Source organism: Trachemys scripta, chromosome 11, assembly GCF_013100865.1.
Source record: "Trachemys scripta elegans isolate TJP31775 chromosome 11, CAS_Tse_1.0, whole genome shotgun sequence".
Taxonomy (NCBI): domain Eukaryota; kingdom Metazoa; phylum Chordata; order Testudines; family Emydidae; genus Trachemys; species Trachemys scripta.
Window position 1 is genome coordinate 26,507,574 of NC_048308.1, and position 17,388 is coordinate 26,524,961.

The 17,388-nt window shown below is 44.6% G+C and overlaps 2 protein-coding genes across 10 annotated transcripts in view; one reads left to right on the plus strand and one right to left on the minus strand.

Annotated features, from left to right (window-relative positions):
- PRPF40A (pre-mRNA processing factor 40 homolog A) overlaps positions 1–2,360 on the minus strand; it is a 50,001-nt gene extending 47,641 nt beyond the window's left edge. For 3 of the 6 annotated variants that reach the window (XM_034785963.1, XM_034785964.1, XM_034785962.1), the window contains exon 1: positions 1,583–2,258. In XM_034785963.1, the coding sequence (XP_034641854.1) occupies positions 1,583–1,939 (357 nt within the window). In that variant the 5' untranslated portion in view covers positions 1,940–2,258. Of the gene's footprint in view, positions 1–1,582 lie in introns of all 6 variants that reach the window. The other 3 variants (XM_034785966.1, XM_034785965.1, XM_034785968.1) reach the window with 2 other exon arrangements.
- The window catches only part of ARL6IP6 (ADP ribosylation factor like GTPase 6 interacting protein 6), a 28,680-nt gene continuing 13,186 nt past the window's right edge, over positions 1,895–17,388 (plus strand). For 3 of the 4 annotated variants that reach the window (XR_004647683.1, XM_034785969.1, XM_034785970.1), the window contains exons 1-3: positions 2,376–3,041; positions 3,388–3,441; positions 6,903–7,035. Coding sequence is in view for 3 of the 4 variants with exons in the window: in XM_034785969.1 (XP_034641860.1) it covers positions 2,720–3,041; positions 3,388–3,441; positions 6,903–7,035 (509 nt within the window). In the remaining variant the exon portion in view is untranslated. Of the gene's footprint in view, positions 2,028–2,375; positions 3,042–3,387; positions 3,442–6,902; positions 7,036–17,388 lie in introns of those variants that run through there. The other variant, XM_034785972.1, reaches the window with a different exon arrangement.

The window sequence follows — 17,388 nt, forward strand, 5'->3', positions numbered from 1 at the left end:
GTAGAATAGACACAGAAATGGCATATCTGTACAGATCAGAATATGGTCAGTGATCAAATTTTCTCCATCTTATCACAGAAGTACATTTTAAAAGATTGATCTTGTACTGATCCACCATAGTTATTTTGGCTTTAAAGCAGAAGTGACACCTAATAATTAAAATAGCAATTTTCAGTATTTTTGTCAGTGGAAGGTAACTTTTTAAATCTCTTTTTAGTTACATAAAACAAATAAAGAAACATCTCCATTGTGATTTCTTCCTTCAATAATACTGAAGACCCTGGTTAAATTGAAAAAATAACCAGCTTCTCCATTATTTTTGTACTTCAATTTCAATGGGTCCTTGCAGATCCTCTTGAATGTGGAAAGCTATGGTTTATGGAAATATGAAAGGTTTTAAAATACTGAAAAATTATTTAGATAAGTTAAAAATCACACCACTGATGACTATCCTGCAAAAGTCTCCCTATTTCAATATACCAACATTAGCTTAGCTACCAATATAACATCAACTAGTATTGTAAAATATAATTGTACTTTTCTCTGCTTATCATACTTATTGTGCTGGAATATATGTAATATTATTATCCCACCAGGATAATACAATTGAGAGAGTAACTTGAAAATGTTAGGTTAGTAGAAAAGCACATAAACTGCACATTTAGGAAGTAACACAAAGTACTTTTTAAACTCCTGAGCAAGTTTAGATCTCACAGTAGAAACAGCAACTTACTCATTTCTTTAACTCCAGATGTTATACAAATAATCAATGGGTGGAAAGACAAAGTCTGCCCAGTTCCCTCCTCACACCCCTAGATAGGCAAGAACAGTTATCCTTTCTGATCTCAGGCCATTTTCCTCCCCTTTTTCTCCCAGGTGTAACTACCAACCAGTTGCCTCCAGACCTCCAAGCCCTTCTCTCAGTTTCACTGTGATGAGAACATCTCATCCCAGCAATAACACTGCACTTGCCACGCTCTCCTAGGGATCTCACATAGACCAGCTCTCTTTGCAATACTGACTACAGAAACAAAGATTCTCCATGGACTCCTAATCCTAGACCCCCAAGGCAGAAATGCAGGGACTCAAACTACATTGAGAACTCTGAATCAGACAGCTCCTGAAGGGCACATGGCATTTTTCACAAAAGAAAGTGCTAGAGTCCCTGCCCCAAAGAGCTTACAGTCTGGAGCTTAGTGGGAGAACAAGCCAGCCCCACAAAGGGACAGAGGACCCTTTTCTCTCCAACTCCAATAGGAGCCATTAGAAATGCATTAGTGTCCCCACGTGAATGGCACAGGCTGCACTAGTCCTTTTGTGGCTGAGCCTGTAACTCCCTTGAAGGGGCTTCTAAGAAAGGCCTGAGAGGATGCCACCAGACTCTTACTGCTCTGGGTTCCCTTCTGGCTCTAGCCCAGGCTCCCAGGAAAGGGAGCAGAGTTGTTCCCATGGTGTTACACGCCAACAGAGGTGCCCCCTCCAGGATGCAGCCGGGAACCATCTCCCTCCTCCCCCCCCCCCCCCGACGCTGCAAGGCAAGTCCCCACCCCCTCCCCGCTGCAGCGTTTAACCCTTCACTTACCATGAGGGATCCTCTATCCACTCCGCCCGGCCTCATCGAGGGGTTCAGGAGGCCCCCCCCGCCACACCTGCCAAGAAGCCTCCCTCTAAGTTGCTGCCGCGACGAGGGGCCAAAGGGCATTAGAGGCTCGGGCTCACCGCGGGGCGGGAGCAGCGGGGCCAGGAGGCTGACAGGCTTCCCACCCGGCCAATCCGGGCGGCCTCCCAACCGGGAGCTCTTCGGCGATTGGTCCGCAGCGGAGGCAACGGGGCGGACGGCGTCCCCCGGCGTCAGCTGCATGAGGGGAGGGGGCTTCGGCAAGGAGAAGGGGAGCGGCTGAGGGGAGGCCGCAGCCGCCGCCGAGTCCCCGCCCGACATCGCGACCCCCGGCCCAGCCCGGCACACGGATGGACGCGCGGAGTCTCCCCCGGAAGCCGTACACGAAACCGTTAGCGGCGTCCGGCAGGCAGGAACGAGGGGACCCTGGCCGGGATCGGGCGCCTAAAGAGGCCCAGCGCCGCGGGGAGCGGGAGAGAAAGGGGCCGCGCCTGAATCGGGCGCGCGAGGGGGGTCGCGCCAGATGAGGGAACGCGCACGGCTAGAGGAAGGGGGAAGAAAGGGCGGTCGAGCGCGCTGGGGGCCGTCGCTCACCGGGGGAGAGGACGCGCGAGGGTTGCTCGCGCTGGCCTCCGGAGCTCGCGAGGGGGAAGAAACTGCGGCGGGGGGGACGAGTGGAGGGAACGCTGGGAAAGGGGTCACGTGGGCGATGCAGGCGGAGCTAAGGAAGTTAGACGGAACTACTGACACCTAAGGAGGGGGGCAAGAAGCGCGCTTTCCTTAGTCTCCTATCAATGATACTCGTGCGCGGTCCTCAATCACCCCTCGGGGGCGAGTTGGTAGGTGCCTCATTACAGACGTTATCTTGGCTTCCCCTTCGTTGACATGAGTTGGTACGTGCCGCGTTCAGTCTTTTCTAGTCTGTTCCGGGTCAGCAATTCTTGCTAGTCTCGCCTAGCCACCCCTCCGGGCAGTCTGGTTGGTAGGTGCCTGGTGACGCAATAGGAGTAGGCGTCAATTTGGGCAACCCCGCCTCGGGCTGAGCCTGACCCTGTGGCCCGTGTTTCGCGCCTCCCGGCCGGGCGGCTTCCAGGCTCCGCCATGTCCCTGGCTGTGGGCGACAGCGGGCGGACGGGCAGGTTCAGCAGGCGGGGGGCGACCCCCGGCACGCCCTGGCTGGGGGGCGGAGTGGTGGCTCGGAGTCTGCAGGCCGAGCTGCTGCAGGAGGAGGAGGCAGTGAGCGGTGTCTCTGTGTCCCAGGGCGGGGCCCCGTTGCCGCCGCTGTCCCACAAGCGGAATGGCGTGTTGATGGCTCCGCCGGGGGGGAAACGTTGGCCGGCCCGGGCCTGCTCGATGCTGTGCTGCCTCCTGGCCGTCTCCGCCCTCGCCTTCCTCCTGGCCATCGCTTGCCTCGTGCTCAAAGGTGAGGGGACCGCTTTTGCCCGCGACCCGAGGTTCCTGCCCTTGCAGGACTCGTGAGTTGGGGGGATCGGTCCCGCTTGCAGCCGGGGTCGTTTCGGTGAGGTGGGGATTAAAACCAGGTCCCGGCAGTCCGAGCCCAGCGCTGCGGGTGCCGTGGTGTGGGGCGCGGGCCTGGCAGAGAGGCAGGAGAGTAGCTTTGGGATACTAGTAACTGTCCCTCCTTAAAGACAGACTGCTCAGAGAACCGGCGGAGGTGTCCATACCCTTTGCTGGGTAGCTGCGGCACAGTGAGCACCTGCTGGTGTTTTCTGAAACTGCTGTTTCATAACTGATTCCTCCCTCTGTAGATTTGCGCTCCGAGAAAGAGAAGAATGAAGATGGTATAGAAACTGGCTTGCTAGGTATGCATTCATATGGTTCTTTCAGTGCTTCTGCAGTTCAAAGGAGGCTAAAAAACACCTTGTCTTAAATAACAGCTATATTGAGTAAACACTCGGGTTCTTTGGACAACAAGGGGGAGCTTGTGACTCAGTTCATTTATTGCTAGGGCATGTCTACTCGATTACTATTTCTGACGCTGCCCCAGAAGCAGGTGGTGGAGAGTGCCTTGTATAGCCAGAACCTAATCCATGTAGAGCTCACAAGGAACTTTTATGTTAAGTACATAATTCTCTCCATTTATTTGTAAAAATTGGAATATGGAAGAAATTATTTTACATTCATTATCTCATAGGTGGAGGGGGGGGTTGGGTTTTTTTGTTTTGTTTGTTTTTAATTCTCCAAGGCTGAAATCTAACCATGAAAAAGCTGCCTGTTTTATTTTGTTCTCTGCAAACACACAACTGGCTCTTTCACATTTGGTAGATTACTTTCCTCAGAGGAAGTTGAGAATTTACTGTCATAACTAGCCGAAAACGATATACAGTGCATGCATTTATCTTGTCCTTTATTCTAAAGACCATAACTAGGGCCCTACCAAATTCAGGGTCCATTTTGGTCAATTTCATGGCCATAGGATTTCAAAAATTGTAAATTTCATGATTTCAGCCAGTTAAACCTGAAATTTCACTGTGTTGTAATTGTTGGGGTCCTGACCCAAAAAACAGTTGAGGGGAGGGGGGGTTGCAAGGTTATTGGGGGTGGGTGTTGTGGTACTGCTACCCTTACTTCTGCGCTGTTGCCTGCAGAGCTGGGCCCTCAGTTAGTTGCCACCACTCTCCGGCCACCCGGCCCTGAAGGCAGCACAGAAGTAAGGGTGGCAGTGTCCTAAAATAACTTTGTGACCCCCGACTTCCGTTTGGGTCAGGGATCCCCAATTTGAGAAACGCTGGTCTCCCCCATGAAATCTGTGTAGTATAGAGTAAAAGCACACAAAAGACCAGTTTTCATGGTCCGTGAATTTGGTAGGGCCCTAAACATAACATAAGAATGGCCATACAGTAGAACTTAAGAGTTATGGATACCTCGGGAATGGAGGTTATTCGTAACTCTGAAATGTGCCGTAACTCTGAACAAGATGTTACGGGCTACAACCAGGGGAGGGGTGGGGGTTGCAGCCGCAAGGTGCGGGGCTGGTCAGGGCTCTGGGCAGCATTTGGGGCTTCTGAGCCCTGGTGCTCCTGTGGGGGCAGGGCTTTAGTCCTGGGAGGAGTGCTGGGGCTTGGGGCTTCAGCCCCACGGCTCCATTTCCCAGCTTTAGACCCGCGGGGGGGCGCCTGGAGTTGGGGCTCCCCACGGCTCTGCTCTGGATTTCAGCCGGTGGAGGGTGCCGGGGCTCAGAGCTTTAACTAGAGTGGGAGTGCTGGGGCTGAAACCAGAGCTCCTCTTGTAGCTGGAATCTCTGCGCTCTCCCTGGGTCTAAAGCCTGGAGCTAGTCTAAAAACATAGAGCAATTTTAGATTGAGTTTAAATCACTAACTTTCACTTTTGCAAAGGTTTCTGCTCAGTTTTTTTTTTTTTTTGGTACACAGACCTATAGATAACAATTAAATGGTATATGGAGAGGTGGTGTAACCATGTTGGTCCCAGGATATTAGAGAGACAAGTGGGTGAGGTAATATCTTTTATTGGGCCAACTTCTTTTTGGTGTGTGAGAGACACGCTTTTGAGCTGACACAGAAAAGGTAGATCATGCCAAACCATCCTGATCTCCTTCTTTGAGAAGGTAACAGATTTTTTTAGAAACACAGTGGATCTAATTTACCTCTATTTCAGTAAGGCATTTGATACAGTTCCACATGGAGAATTATTAGTTAAATTGGAAAAGATGGGGATCAATATGGAAATTGAAAGGTGGATAAGGAACTGGTTAAAGGGGAGACTACAACTGGTAATACTGAAAGGTGAACTGTCAGGCTGGAGGGAGGTTACTAGTGGAGTTCCTCAGGGATCGGTTTTGGGACCAATCTTATTTAATCTTTGTATTACTGACCAGGGCACAAAAAGTGGTAGTGTGCTAATAAAGTTTGCGGATTACGCAAAGCTGGAAGGTATTGCCAATACAGAGAAGGACCGGGATATCATACAGGAAGATCTGGATGACCTTGTAAACTGGAGTAACTGAAATTTAATAGTGAAAAGTGCAAGGTTGTGCATTTAGGGATTAATAACAAGAATTTTTGTTATAAGATGGGGACTCATCAGTTGGAAGTAACAGAGGAGGAGAAAGACCTCCGAGTATTGGTTGATCACAGGATGACTATGAGCTGCCAATGCGATATGGCCATGAAAAATGCTAATGAGGTCTTGGGATGCATCAGGTGAGGTATTTCCAGTAGAGATAAGGAGGTGTTAGTACTGTTATACAAGGCACTGGTGAGACCTCATCTGGAATACTTTGTACGTTTCTGGTCTCCCATGTTTAAGAAGGATGAATTCAAACTGGAACAGGTACAGAGAAGGACTACTAGGATGATCTGAGGAATGGAAAACTTGTTTTATGAAAGGAGGTTCAAATATATCAGAGGAATAAATACTAGGGAGGGAGAGGAATTCTTTAAGCTCAATACCAATGTGGACACAAGAACAAATGGATATGAACTGGCCATCAGGAAGTTTAGACTTGAAATTAGATGAAGGTTTCTAACCATCAGAGGAGTGAAGTTCTGGAACAGCCTTCAAAGGGGAGCAGTGGGGGCAAAAGACATATCTGACTTCAAGACTAAGCTTGATAAGTTTATGGAGGGGATGGTATGATGGGATAGCCTAATTTTGGCAATTAATTGATCTTTGACTATGCCCAATGGCCTGTGATGGGATGTTAGATGGGGTGGGATCTGAGTTACTACAGAGAATTCTTTCCTGGGTGTCTGTCTGGTGAGTCTTGCCCACATGCTCAGGGTTTAGCTGATCGCCATATTTGGGGTTGGGAAGGAACCCCAGGGCCTCTGGGGGGGTTTCGCCGCCTTCTGCTGCATGGGTCATTTGCTGGAGGATTCTCTGCACCTTGAAGTCTTTAAAACGTGATTTGAGGATTTCAGCAGCTCAGACATAAGTTAGGGGTTTGTTGCGGGAGTGGGTGGGTGAAATTTTGTGGCCTGCATTGTGCAGGAGGTCAGACTAGATAGATGATCATAATGGTCCCTTCTGGCCTTAAAGTCTATGACTCTTCTTCTGGTGAAGAGCTCTGTGTAAGCTCAAAAGCTTGTCTCTCACACAGCAACAAAAGTTGGTCCATTAAAAGATATTACCTCACCCACCTTGTCTCTCTAAACAGTATATGATTAAGGTAAAAAGAACTAGAAATGTACCATTTTGTTTCAGGTGTAAAACATTTGTGCTATATTGCAACGTTGTGTTCTGTAGAAAACCTTCTGAAATTTAGTGTTAAACTTATAGCAACTTTTTTTTATTTCCTGTGAAGGATTTTGGGGTCTGTTTGTTCTAGCCTTGATGACAGGGCTCTCATGCTGCAGCTTTTCTTGGACGGTGACTTATTTTGATTCCTTTGAACCAGGAATGTTTCCTCCGACTCCACTTTCACCTGCACGATTCAAGTAAGTACTTATTAAAAAATAAATGTAATTCCAAGGATTGGATTGGCAGCCTAACTAGTCACAAGACACAATAGATACAATATGAGCAGTGGCTGTGCAAGTTTCATGTTGCTCTGTTAGGCTAGGTCTACACTACGGGGGGGTGTCGACCTAAAATGCGCAACTTCAGCTCCGTGAATAGTGTAGCTGAAGTTGTGTATTTTAGGTCGACTTACCTGGCTGTGATGACGGCGGCGAGTCGATCGCCTCCGCACCGCCATCGACTCCGCTTCCGCCTCTTGCCGCGGTGGATTTCCAGAGTCGACGGCAGAGCCATCAGGGATCGATTTTATCGCGTCTTCACTAGACGCGATAAGTCGATCTCCAATAGATCAATTGCTAACCGCTGATCCGGCGGGTAGTGAAGACGTGCCCTTAGTGTGCCTTAACTGATCTGGAGGACACAGGAACTGGCAGTTAAATTGGTGCAAGCGCTTCTGGTGAGGACATGCATCACTGACCGAAGGAATGCAGTGTGAACATGTTTAATTGATTCATGTCGGCATAATTTAGGCTGGCTTAATTTTGTAGTGTAGACTTGCCTTTGGTGAATACTAGATGATATAGTAAGCATTCCAGTCCTTAGGGTACCAACAATAGAGTTTTAAAAAAATAAATATACATCCAATTTAATTAAAATTGGACAGGCTGGATTTGCCTGTCAAAGGGAGGGTACTGTTTGCTCCAGTTGTAGCTGTTTTGACTACTTATATGGGCAGTAGTCTGCTGAAATCTATTTTGTTTTTAATACACCTCTTTACATCAAGTGAAGCAGTCTCCATCGATATGATAAAGCAAGTTGATGTAGTACTCTGGTAGAGGAGAATTAAGGATTCCTGTAATGAAGCGGGGTTATTAAACAGATTGCACCAAACTAACCACACATTATTAGACAATTTTAGTATTTTAAGAGACTCTTGCATATCCAGATTTTTATTTATATACACACATAAATAAATATGGCTCTTTTTATTTATTTTTTGTTCTTACACTTGGGACAAAATTTGAGGTATTACTGTAGCATCCAGCTAGTCCTCAAATGTAACCTGAAATGTGAGAGATGACTTTATGACTAGAATATGAGTTTCATGTGATTAAGCTTGTATTTTTAAGTCAAAAATAAACTTGAAAGAAGTTGGGTTATACTTTCATAACTTTATAAGCATTTGGAAATAAACTTGGTTACTACAAATAAAGGTTTCTAAAACTGGAATGATGTAACCTTTCACATACGTACTTTAAGATAGTTTTGAGCTCTTCTGTGAAAATATATCAAAGTAAATAGACTTTCTGATTCTGGCTTCTCTTGTGGTGAACTTAGTTTAAAAAGACGTTTTACAGTTGCTTCAGGTACTGCCTTATCCAGTTTCTTTATCTAGTATTTCTATTTTGTTGTTAGTAGCAATTTAAGCAGCAATAAAATAAGCAATCCTGATCTAGAACTAATGTTAAGATTAGAATGATTCTGGACCTTTCCAAAACAGTTTGACTGACTGTTTAATAATATGTCTAGTAGACTGAGGTTTTAAAACTAGCCTGTAAACTGATACCCAGCCTTGCCTCAGTTTCCTGGTTTGAGGCAGGAGTACTCCCTTGGTTTTTGTTGTTGATCCTCTGACTCCCATTCATGATATTGGTGCATAAATCCTGTCTAAAACCAAGAAGCTGAGGCCACAGTTGCAAATCAAGAAGAGCTTCAAAATTCCTTTAAATTGTTTAATTAGAAAGTTTGCTTGAGAGAAACTCTAATATGCAGAAAAAGAATATCCAACAACCAAGTAAACTGATTTATATTCTTTTAAATATGGAAATACAGTATTTCAAGTGAGAATATTTAATGTTTAAGTTTTTGACTTTCTTTAAATGGACATAATGAACTTAAATTCACACTTATTTCTGAAAACTTTTATCTATGGTTACAACTGAAATCTGAGTTTTATCCAAATGAAATTATAGAAAATAATTTTTCTCTGGTTTTTATTAGTTGGGTCTTTTATGCAGCAATATGTAAGATTCATTTTAAAATAGGAAAATATGATTAAAACCACAAAAATTAGCAGAGGAGCTTTGTGGCAAGTGTAGTACCTGTAATCAATTCTAACTTTTATCTTTTGAAATTGCCAAGTATTCGAATTGGTGTGTTTCCGCCTTTTTTTAATTTTTTGTATGTGAATTGACTTTACAACAATTTTCAGTGAAATAAGTTGTCAGATAAAAATTCCTTCACTGTTTAATCTTTTGCCAATAATGGGGGGAAAAATGTTAACACATTTTCATAACAATACAAAGATACTTGTTTAACTGCTACTCTAAACATCACTCATGCTTAATATTTTGTGTATCATTAAGGAATGCTAGGCAAATCGTTTGATCATTTTTACTGTTAAAATATCTGACTAAGACTGCCTTATTAATATAGCATGTCTTTTATGCTTTATAAAATGAACAGCCCCTATAATAGAATATTTGGACAATATTTTGTATATTCATGTTGTGTCATAATGTTTCCAGTTTTGAAATTCTATTTAATTCTCAGTATAGTTTTTCACCTTTTTGTATATTAATTGACATATTTGTTTTGAAAGGGTAAATATACTAATAGCTTAGTTTCCATAATGAAAGCAGCAAAACATGTACATACAGTATATGCTTTTAAACACAGAACCAGGGGTGGGGGGGGGGGGAAGGAGCGTTAAAAGTGGTTTTCTTGTTACTATGGAACATTAAGCTAGTTAGAATAGTGTTAAAAACCAAATACGCAAATGAAGTTAACTTTTTTAGTTGGAAATATATTTAAAATTCATTTTTTGGATGTAAACATTTTAAATATGTTTCCACAGTAATCTGTAAAAAAGAGTAACTTGCCATCAAGATTTTTATTTATATAAGTAAAAATAAAAATCTTGATGGCAAGTTACTTTTTTTTTTTAAATTGGTCTGAGAACTTTACAACCTGATATTCACATAAATTTCACAATGCCAAAAAATGGCAGATAAAGCAATGCATTTTGTAATCTGGCCAGCAGAGTGGGTGCTTGCACACAAAATAGCTTCCATACCAGAAGGATATTAAGCGTCTCCTCTATGGAGCTTCAGGGTATATTCACCTTAAAATTCAGTAACCAAACCACGAGCACCTGGTTGGAAAAACCTCTTTAAAGGTGTATTTTAGAGTTCTACTGTTAACGCTCAGTATTTTGCTAGGATTAAGAAGTATTAAAAAATATTAAATATCACTCTTTAATTATGATGGTTTTAAATATTTTTATCTACACTGAAAAAAGCTGGTTAGGGTCCAAAGTACTTTGTTGCAATAATTGGGCCTACAGGTTTACCCAGACTGTGAGCTCAACTGTGTAAAAACAAAAAAGTGTAATATTTTATGAACTTACAATAACCTATAACCAATATTGATGAGATAACGTGCAAAAGAGACTAAATTAGTCCAAACAAAAAGGCCTACTGATATAATTCAAGGATTGTTAAGATTATGCCTTATAAACAAGAACACAATGAGACCAAAATCAGTGAACTGAAATTGGTATGTCAGAAACTAGGCCTAATTGGTGGACAAACCAGTGAGAGGATAGGCTATTCCACCACCCATCACTCCCTTTTGGGGTCTGTGATGGGGTGGACTAGGCCCTGAGGCCCCCTGCTGGAGGCCTCGTGGCCCTGCCACACCATGCCCCAGAAGAGGGCAGTCTCCTCCAAGTGGCCTAGAGTCATGGCATGGGACGCAGCCAATCAGAGATGAGCTGTAGGGAGCAGCCCAGCAGGCCCATATAAAAGGAACTGCAGTGCAGAGCAGAGATCAGTTCCTTGCTGGAGCTGGAGGAGTGTGGATGGTGTGCCTGGTTGGCTGAGGGATCTGCAGGACCTCGGACAGAGCAGTCCTGGCAGAGACCAGGAGTGGGAGGCTGGGACAGGAAGGAGTTTCAGGCTGGCTGCTGGGACTCAGCCAGGACAAGGCCCTGAGGTAAGGGTGAAAAGTGAGCTGGGGAAGTGGCCCAGGGAACTGTAGCAGCAACGCGGCTTAGTTAAAGGGACACAGTGGACAGCTTCTATCTATAGGGTCCCTAGGCTGGGGGAAAGTGACCTGGACTTTGATACATCCCAGAAGCAGAACTGAACTCTTTTAGTGGCCCAGCTGAAGAGCTGGGGCCAGAAAGGCCCAGAGAAGTGAAGAATCTCCATGGAGGGAGCCCTGCGGGACATGTCCCCACAACAGGGCCAGGACTGCTTGAAGAGCAGGGACAATTTGAGGGAGCCCTGAAGGGGCTGACAGACAGTTTGGACCAGGGTACTGCGATAGGTCCTGCTGGATTGATTGAGGAGTGAGCCCAGGGATAGGGCTGCAGGTAGAGACATTATTGAGGGCTTTGAGATAGGCCTGGTCGGATTTGTATCCCGGAAGGGGTTTGATTTTTGGCTCACGTACAGACTGTGTGTGACTTGGCCGGAGGGCTGGTTTGCTGAAGACTCACCACAAGGCAGAGAGGAAGTGCAGGCACATGCAGTTGAACCCGGGGGTGCTTGCAAGAGGTGAGTGGCACGGCATTACAAGGTCCTTAAAGAGATTTTTGGAGAAAAGCTTTACCATGATGGCCGCCATCCCCACCATCTTCTGGGACCTCAGGCTTTTGTCATCCTGATCCTAAGAGATGTCCTGACAAGACTAGGCCAGAGAGAGTCCCCCAGATGACATAACCACCTCTACTGGCTCGAGCTGAATCCCAGCCACCACCTGGGATGTGAGACTGTCTCCTTCCCTCCCACACATGTCCTTTTCCTTCCCTACCTTATTTCTTCTTTCCTATCCCTCTCCTTTCCCTTCTTTCTAATAAGAGTCTGGCTTAGCCAGCCAAGATGGTATATTTTTCGACAGTGTTATGTGCCTCTGACCAGAAAAAACTGCTAAAAGCAGTGCCCTAAACAGTCCAATGCTTATGGGTTTGCCATCTCTCGGAGTGGTTGATAGATGTGTGCTTGGCCTGTGTTTTTCTGGCAGTGAGGTTGCAAGTGAGAATCAGCACCAGAGACAGAAGCTTTATTTTCTGTCTTTGCTGTTCTTTTCTCTTTCCTCTGGTGTGTTAATCTTCTTAGGACACAGCAGCAGTGAGGACAGCTTCAGCCTGTCACCACTAACTTCTCTTTTCCCCCAAAATGACAGTTATTACTGTCTAAGAGACTGTAAACCAAGGGGGGGGAGGGTTCCTTCTAAAAAACTCACTAGCTAAAAGGAAAGGGGAGAACAAGGGATGTTGTTAAAATGAAAGCCTTATTGTAATAGTTTACATTTCAAATGCTTTAAGACAGAGAGAACCGTTATTAAAGGTTAAAAGGATGTTTAATAGTATGTTTGCCATGGTACTAAGCAGGTTGAGGTCTCTCTATACTGAACCTTGTTTAAAACTGTTTAATGTTGGACAATAACTGGGTTATATTAACACCATTGACTCTTTGGGCCCATGTATTCCATATAAATGACTAAAACAGTTTCTTTCCTAAAGCACTGTGAAATTGAGAATGAATACAATATTAAATGTTCCTTTTATAGTTCTAGAGGGCCACCTCTGCATGGAATAGGGTTCTTCAAGCTATGAATTAATGAACAGATATCATATGGCTGGTTATAATAGAACTAAAGGGGGGGGGGGTGTTCATTTTTGAGTACCAGAAACTTTTTACATGCTGAGTTAAGCCTGAGTTGGATGCCTCCAAGTGTTCGACTTAAGCCACACAGGGCCCTGTTTGCAGTGGTGTTAAACATCCATAACTTCCATAAAGTCTATTGAAACCATTGGTGCTCATCACATCTGGAAAATCAGGCCCTTGGTGTCTCAGGTGGGGTAATGAAAAATGGAAGCATCTGAAATTAATAGATGCTTTTGAAAAATTTAGACTCTTGCTCCTTGGAGCCAGCAGTTCTGAAGCTGCTACCATTAATGCTGGGAGAAATTGTGGCTGCTTGCACACAGGATTTACTCCTGAAGGAATTCTGTGCCAAAAAAATAAAAATTATGCGCCAAAAATTACGCACACAATATTTTAAAATTCTGCAAATTTATTTTGTCAAATGTGGCTCCAGCATGGCAGTGGGGAGCACAGGCCACTGACTGCATTGAGGTAGGAGATGACCCTGAAGCCCCCACCTCCCCCAGTACAGGGACTTGGCAGTGAGGCTGCACCTGACCCTGACACAGTGCAAGGGCGGGGTCTGCCCCAGAAACCTCCCGGGGTTCTGCACCGGGTGTGGGCAGGCTTAGCCCAGCAGTATCCAAGTGTGGAGGGGCTTAGTGTGGGGGGATCCAGGTGTGGGGTGAGAGGTTTCTGTGTGGGGCAGTCTGGGTATGAGCGGCTCAGTGGGAGATCTGGATGCACAGGGTCTTATTGGGGTGTTCCAGGTGCAGGGGCAGTAGAACTCTGCAGGGGGTCCAGGTGAAGGTGGTTGGGGCTCAGCAGGGGGGGGCTGATGTGGGGAGATGGGGCTTGGCGGGGGGGTCGGTGTGTGGGATTCAGGGGGGCGTGGGTCCGGGTGCCAGGGAAGTGGGGCTTGATGGGGTGGGGTTCCGGATTCCAGGAGAGTGGGGCTTGATAGGGTGGGGGTCCAGGTGCGGCTGGTGGGGATCTTTTGGGGTGGGGGTTTCGTCGGAAGGGTCCAGGTGAAGCAGGGTAGGCCTTGTCAGGGTGAGGGTTCAATGGGCCTGCTTAATGGGGGAGCCCCAGCTGCTGCCGAGGGGATGCCGCAAGCTGGGCTACCGCTTCCCCCCGCGATTCCCGTATTCCCCTTTCTTCCCCATCTCCCTGCCCCATTCCAGCCCCACCACTGGCACTCACTGTTGCATAGAAGTCACGAACGCTCCCAGCACACAGAAGGGGACCATGACTGGCACTAGGACCTAGGATATGGCGTTCAGCTGAGCCTTCAGGTGGGCAGCTCTGTGCTTGCAGAAATGAGGGAGAGAGGCAGTGGCATGTAATCCCGTGTGCCCCCCCATGCTGTGCCTCTGTTTGGAGGGGGGCATTCCCCCCAAAAATCTGTGCCCATGGTTTCACCCACCTGCATGGCTTCCCTTTGCTTCCCTGATGTTTTCTGAAGTACAGGAATTCTGCGGGGGTGGGGGCGTTTTCTGCAGTCACACAGAATCCCCCCCAGGAGTAAGAATTCCAAACAAGAATAAGATGTGATATGTATCAGACTACAGAGTTGAGGGAAAGTGCAATACAAAAGTATATCCAAAAACTGGAAGAAATTAACAAAAGCCCTTTTCCCATTAACTTTAGGTAACCCACCAGTTTCATGTGCACAGTCTTGATTTTTTTTGTATTTATGAATAACACACAAGTATTTTGGTGGTTTTTTGTGCCATATGTGAATGGAAATTTCCCTGTTACCAAACGTTCAACTGGCTTTTTTTTGGTCTTAGCTTTTCATAAAATCACTTGCTTATAATTCCCACCCAAGAATGCTGGAATCTTTCACATTTTCTGCTTTTTGGCAGAATTTCTGTTCACATATAATAAAAGTAGATAATTTACCATTGTACTAGATCTTCAAAATGAAGCATTTCCTTCATAATAATATGGCATATTTCACACCATGTCCCTGTGGCCTGAGTGGTTCTATGCTTATGTTTGACTTTAGATTATATTTATGCTATCAGAGTGCCATGTGTATGTCACTAATTGCTCAAGAGAACCATGCTAAATCAAAGAAGCAAATGTTATCTAGTTTAATACCATGAAAAAATTTTTTATAAAGCTTTGACGCCTTTAGACACGGGGTGACAAATGATGTATTTTTTTTTTAATAAGATTGCTATTTTATTTTACGTCTTCTGTATGTGAGAACTTTTAAGCTTGGCTTGGCTGAAATATGATTGAAAGAACAAATAATGAAGCTAAGGATGAAAGTGCAAGAATAAAAAGGCCAGAGCAATTGACAAGACACTAGAGCCACACTCTTTTAATCAAGAATCGTAGTAGTAGAAAATGAAATTAAAGATGATTTGTGGACATTTTACTGATGTCCAAGGAAAAACTCATTGCAGAATGAAAGGAACCAACACTACAAGGTTTCTGCTGCTCCCCCCATTTTTTTTAGAAAAGTCTTTTTAAACTACAGTCTAGTTCAGGGGTTCTCAAAGTTCATTGCACTGTGACCCCCTTCTGACAAAAATTACTACATGACTCCAGGATGGGGCACTGAAGTCTGAGCCCTGCTGCCCTCTGCAGTGGAGCCAAAGCCCAAGCCTCACCACCCTGGGTTGGGGGGCAAAGCCCTACCCCCACCACCTCAGGCCAAAGCCGAACCCAAGGGCTTCAGCCCCAGGCAGAGGGCCTGTAACCTGAGCCCCACCGCCCAGGGCAGAAGCCTTCTCAAGCTTTAGATCTGGCTTTGGCCCTAGGCCCCAGCAAGTCTAAGCCAGCCCTCGCGACCCTGTTAAAATGGGGTTGTGACTCACTTTGGGGTTCCAACCCACAGTTTGAGAACCGCTGGTCTGGTTAACATATCTAGTATGAGGGAAATGTTTAAAAAAACCCTAAAGGATAAATTAGGCAATAACTTCTGCAATTCAGCTTGATTACTGTCTAAGCATAGGCTGTCTCTCTCAGGAGGAGAAATTCATTGCTTGATAGATTGTATGCTATTTCTGCAAGACTAATACAGCATTGGTATGGAGTCTGATTTCCCTTTGGAGTACATTCTCTTGATTTCTCAGTGCATCATGATATCCACTAACTGGGTTTTCTCTGAAACCTAACACTTACATATTCAGTTGAAATTAGTTTTCTTGTTATCTTTTGCTGAGAGGCCATGCACTTTGAGGGTCATATGCACAGTTTGAAGCAACTAGAGTTCTGATTGAAGAGATGAGAAGCTGCTTAGATTCTTATCTTGTATGGGTCTTCTGTGTGTAAACAAAAGCTATGATCAAGGCCAAAAGTTATACTCCCAAATAGATGTGACGAGGAACTACTTTAACATAAAAATTACTTTGTTGTATTAGTTCCTTCAGGTAATCGCTTTTGTGACCTTTTCATGTAAGTTAGATCAGCTCCAGACTAGTCTTCTGGATCTTTATAATGTGCTAGTCCTGGGCTTTCAATGTCTCAGCTGGTTTTTGATAAGGATGTTTTTGGTTTCCATGAGGCTCATCATCTGTAGTTCATGCTGTTGCCCATCTTAGTTCTTTAAAACACAAGGTGTGCCTGATACTTAAGAGATCTTATCAATACCTTATTTAACAAAGGAAGGGTACCAATCATCCTTAAATATGAAGAATTCTGCTACTCTCTGTGTCTATTCTTTTTTGGAGTTGAGATAGCTTTGGTCAGGTTCATACACCAGATTGGGAAAACTTTTCACTTTTCCCTGAAAAGACAGCCTGGTAATGTTTCTGCTTTTTTGAATTTTTGATACTAAAGTATGTATGTGAACATATCCTGTTTGAAAACTCTTTGATATTAGAATCATTGGGCTCTAGTTTTAATCTGTGTGCATGAAAACTGTAAGTATTCTAAGATTAAAAGGAAGCTGAGACAATCAACCGTTTTGCTATGTTGTTAAAGTTACACAACTGCCTAGAAGATAAGGGGAGTGGCTAGAAGTGAGTTGGTGAAGTTATGAAGTGTTAGAGGGCTTGGTTTGCTAGAATCTAGTAACTTCTGGAAGGTAGGCTGGGCATTTGATAATACGGTTAGATAAAAAGCTGTTCCATCTTTTCAGACTTCCTTGTTGAATTTGCAGAGGTTTGGTTTTCATTCTAACTGTAGTAAATGTAGACTAATAGCTTCCATCCTACAAATGAGTGTAGGTAGGTGTCTGGTGATTTGCCAGCCTCAGATGTACAAATCTGTTTGATACACGTGTGCCTAAAGTTAAGAAAGTGGTAGAAAACGGGCATCATGACCACGTTTAATTTTACTGTAGAAGAATTAAGTAGTAAAATGGAAAAGATTTGTACTTATTTCAGGATACAAGCACTTTTCCATATGTTCACTATCTCAGGTATTTCTGTTCAATATGAATATGTTTGGCTTAATATCTGCTTTAATCTTTTAATTTAAATATCTACTATTTCTACCACCAGTTATTGAATAGAGGAAAAACTAAATTTTGTATTACCTCAGAGCTTTTTTGTCTGGCATTTTTCCCTGATATTCAAGTGTGCAGACCAGATTGGCAATCCATATGGTGTCACATGGGAAATTAAATCAGTTGGACAAGTGTTATCGGCACACCTGCTTGAATTTGGCACTGTTCAACAATAATGCAGCATTGCTTATTACACAATGGAAGATGTCTTA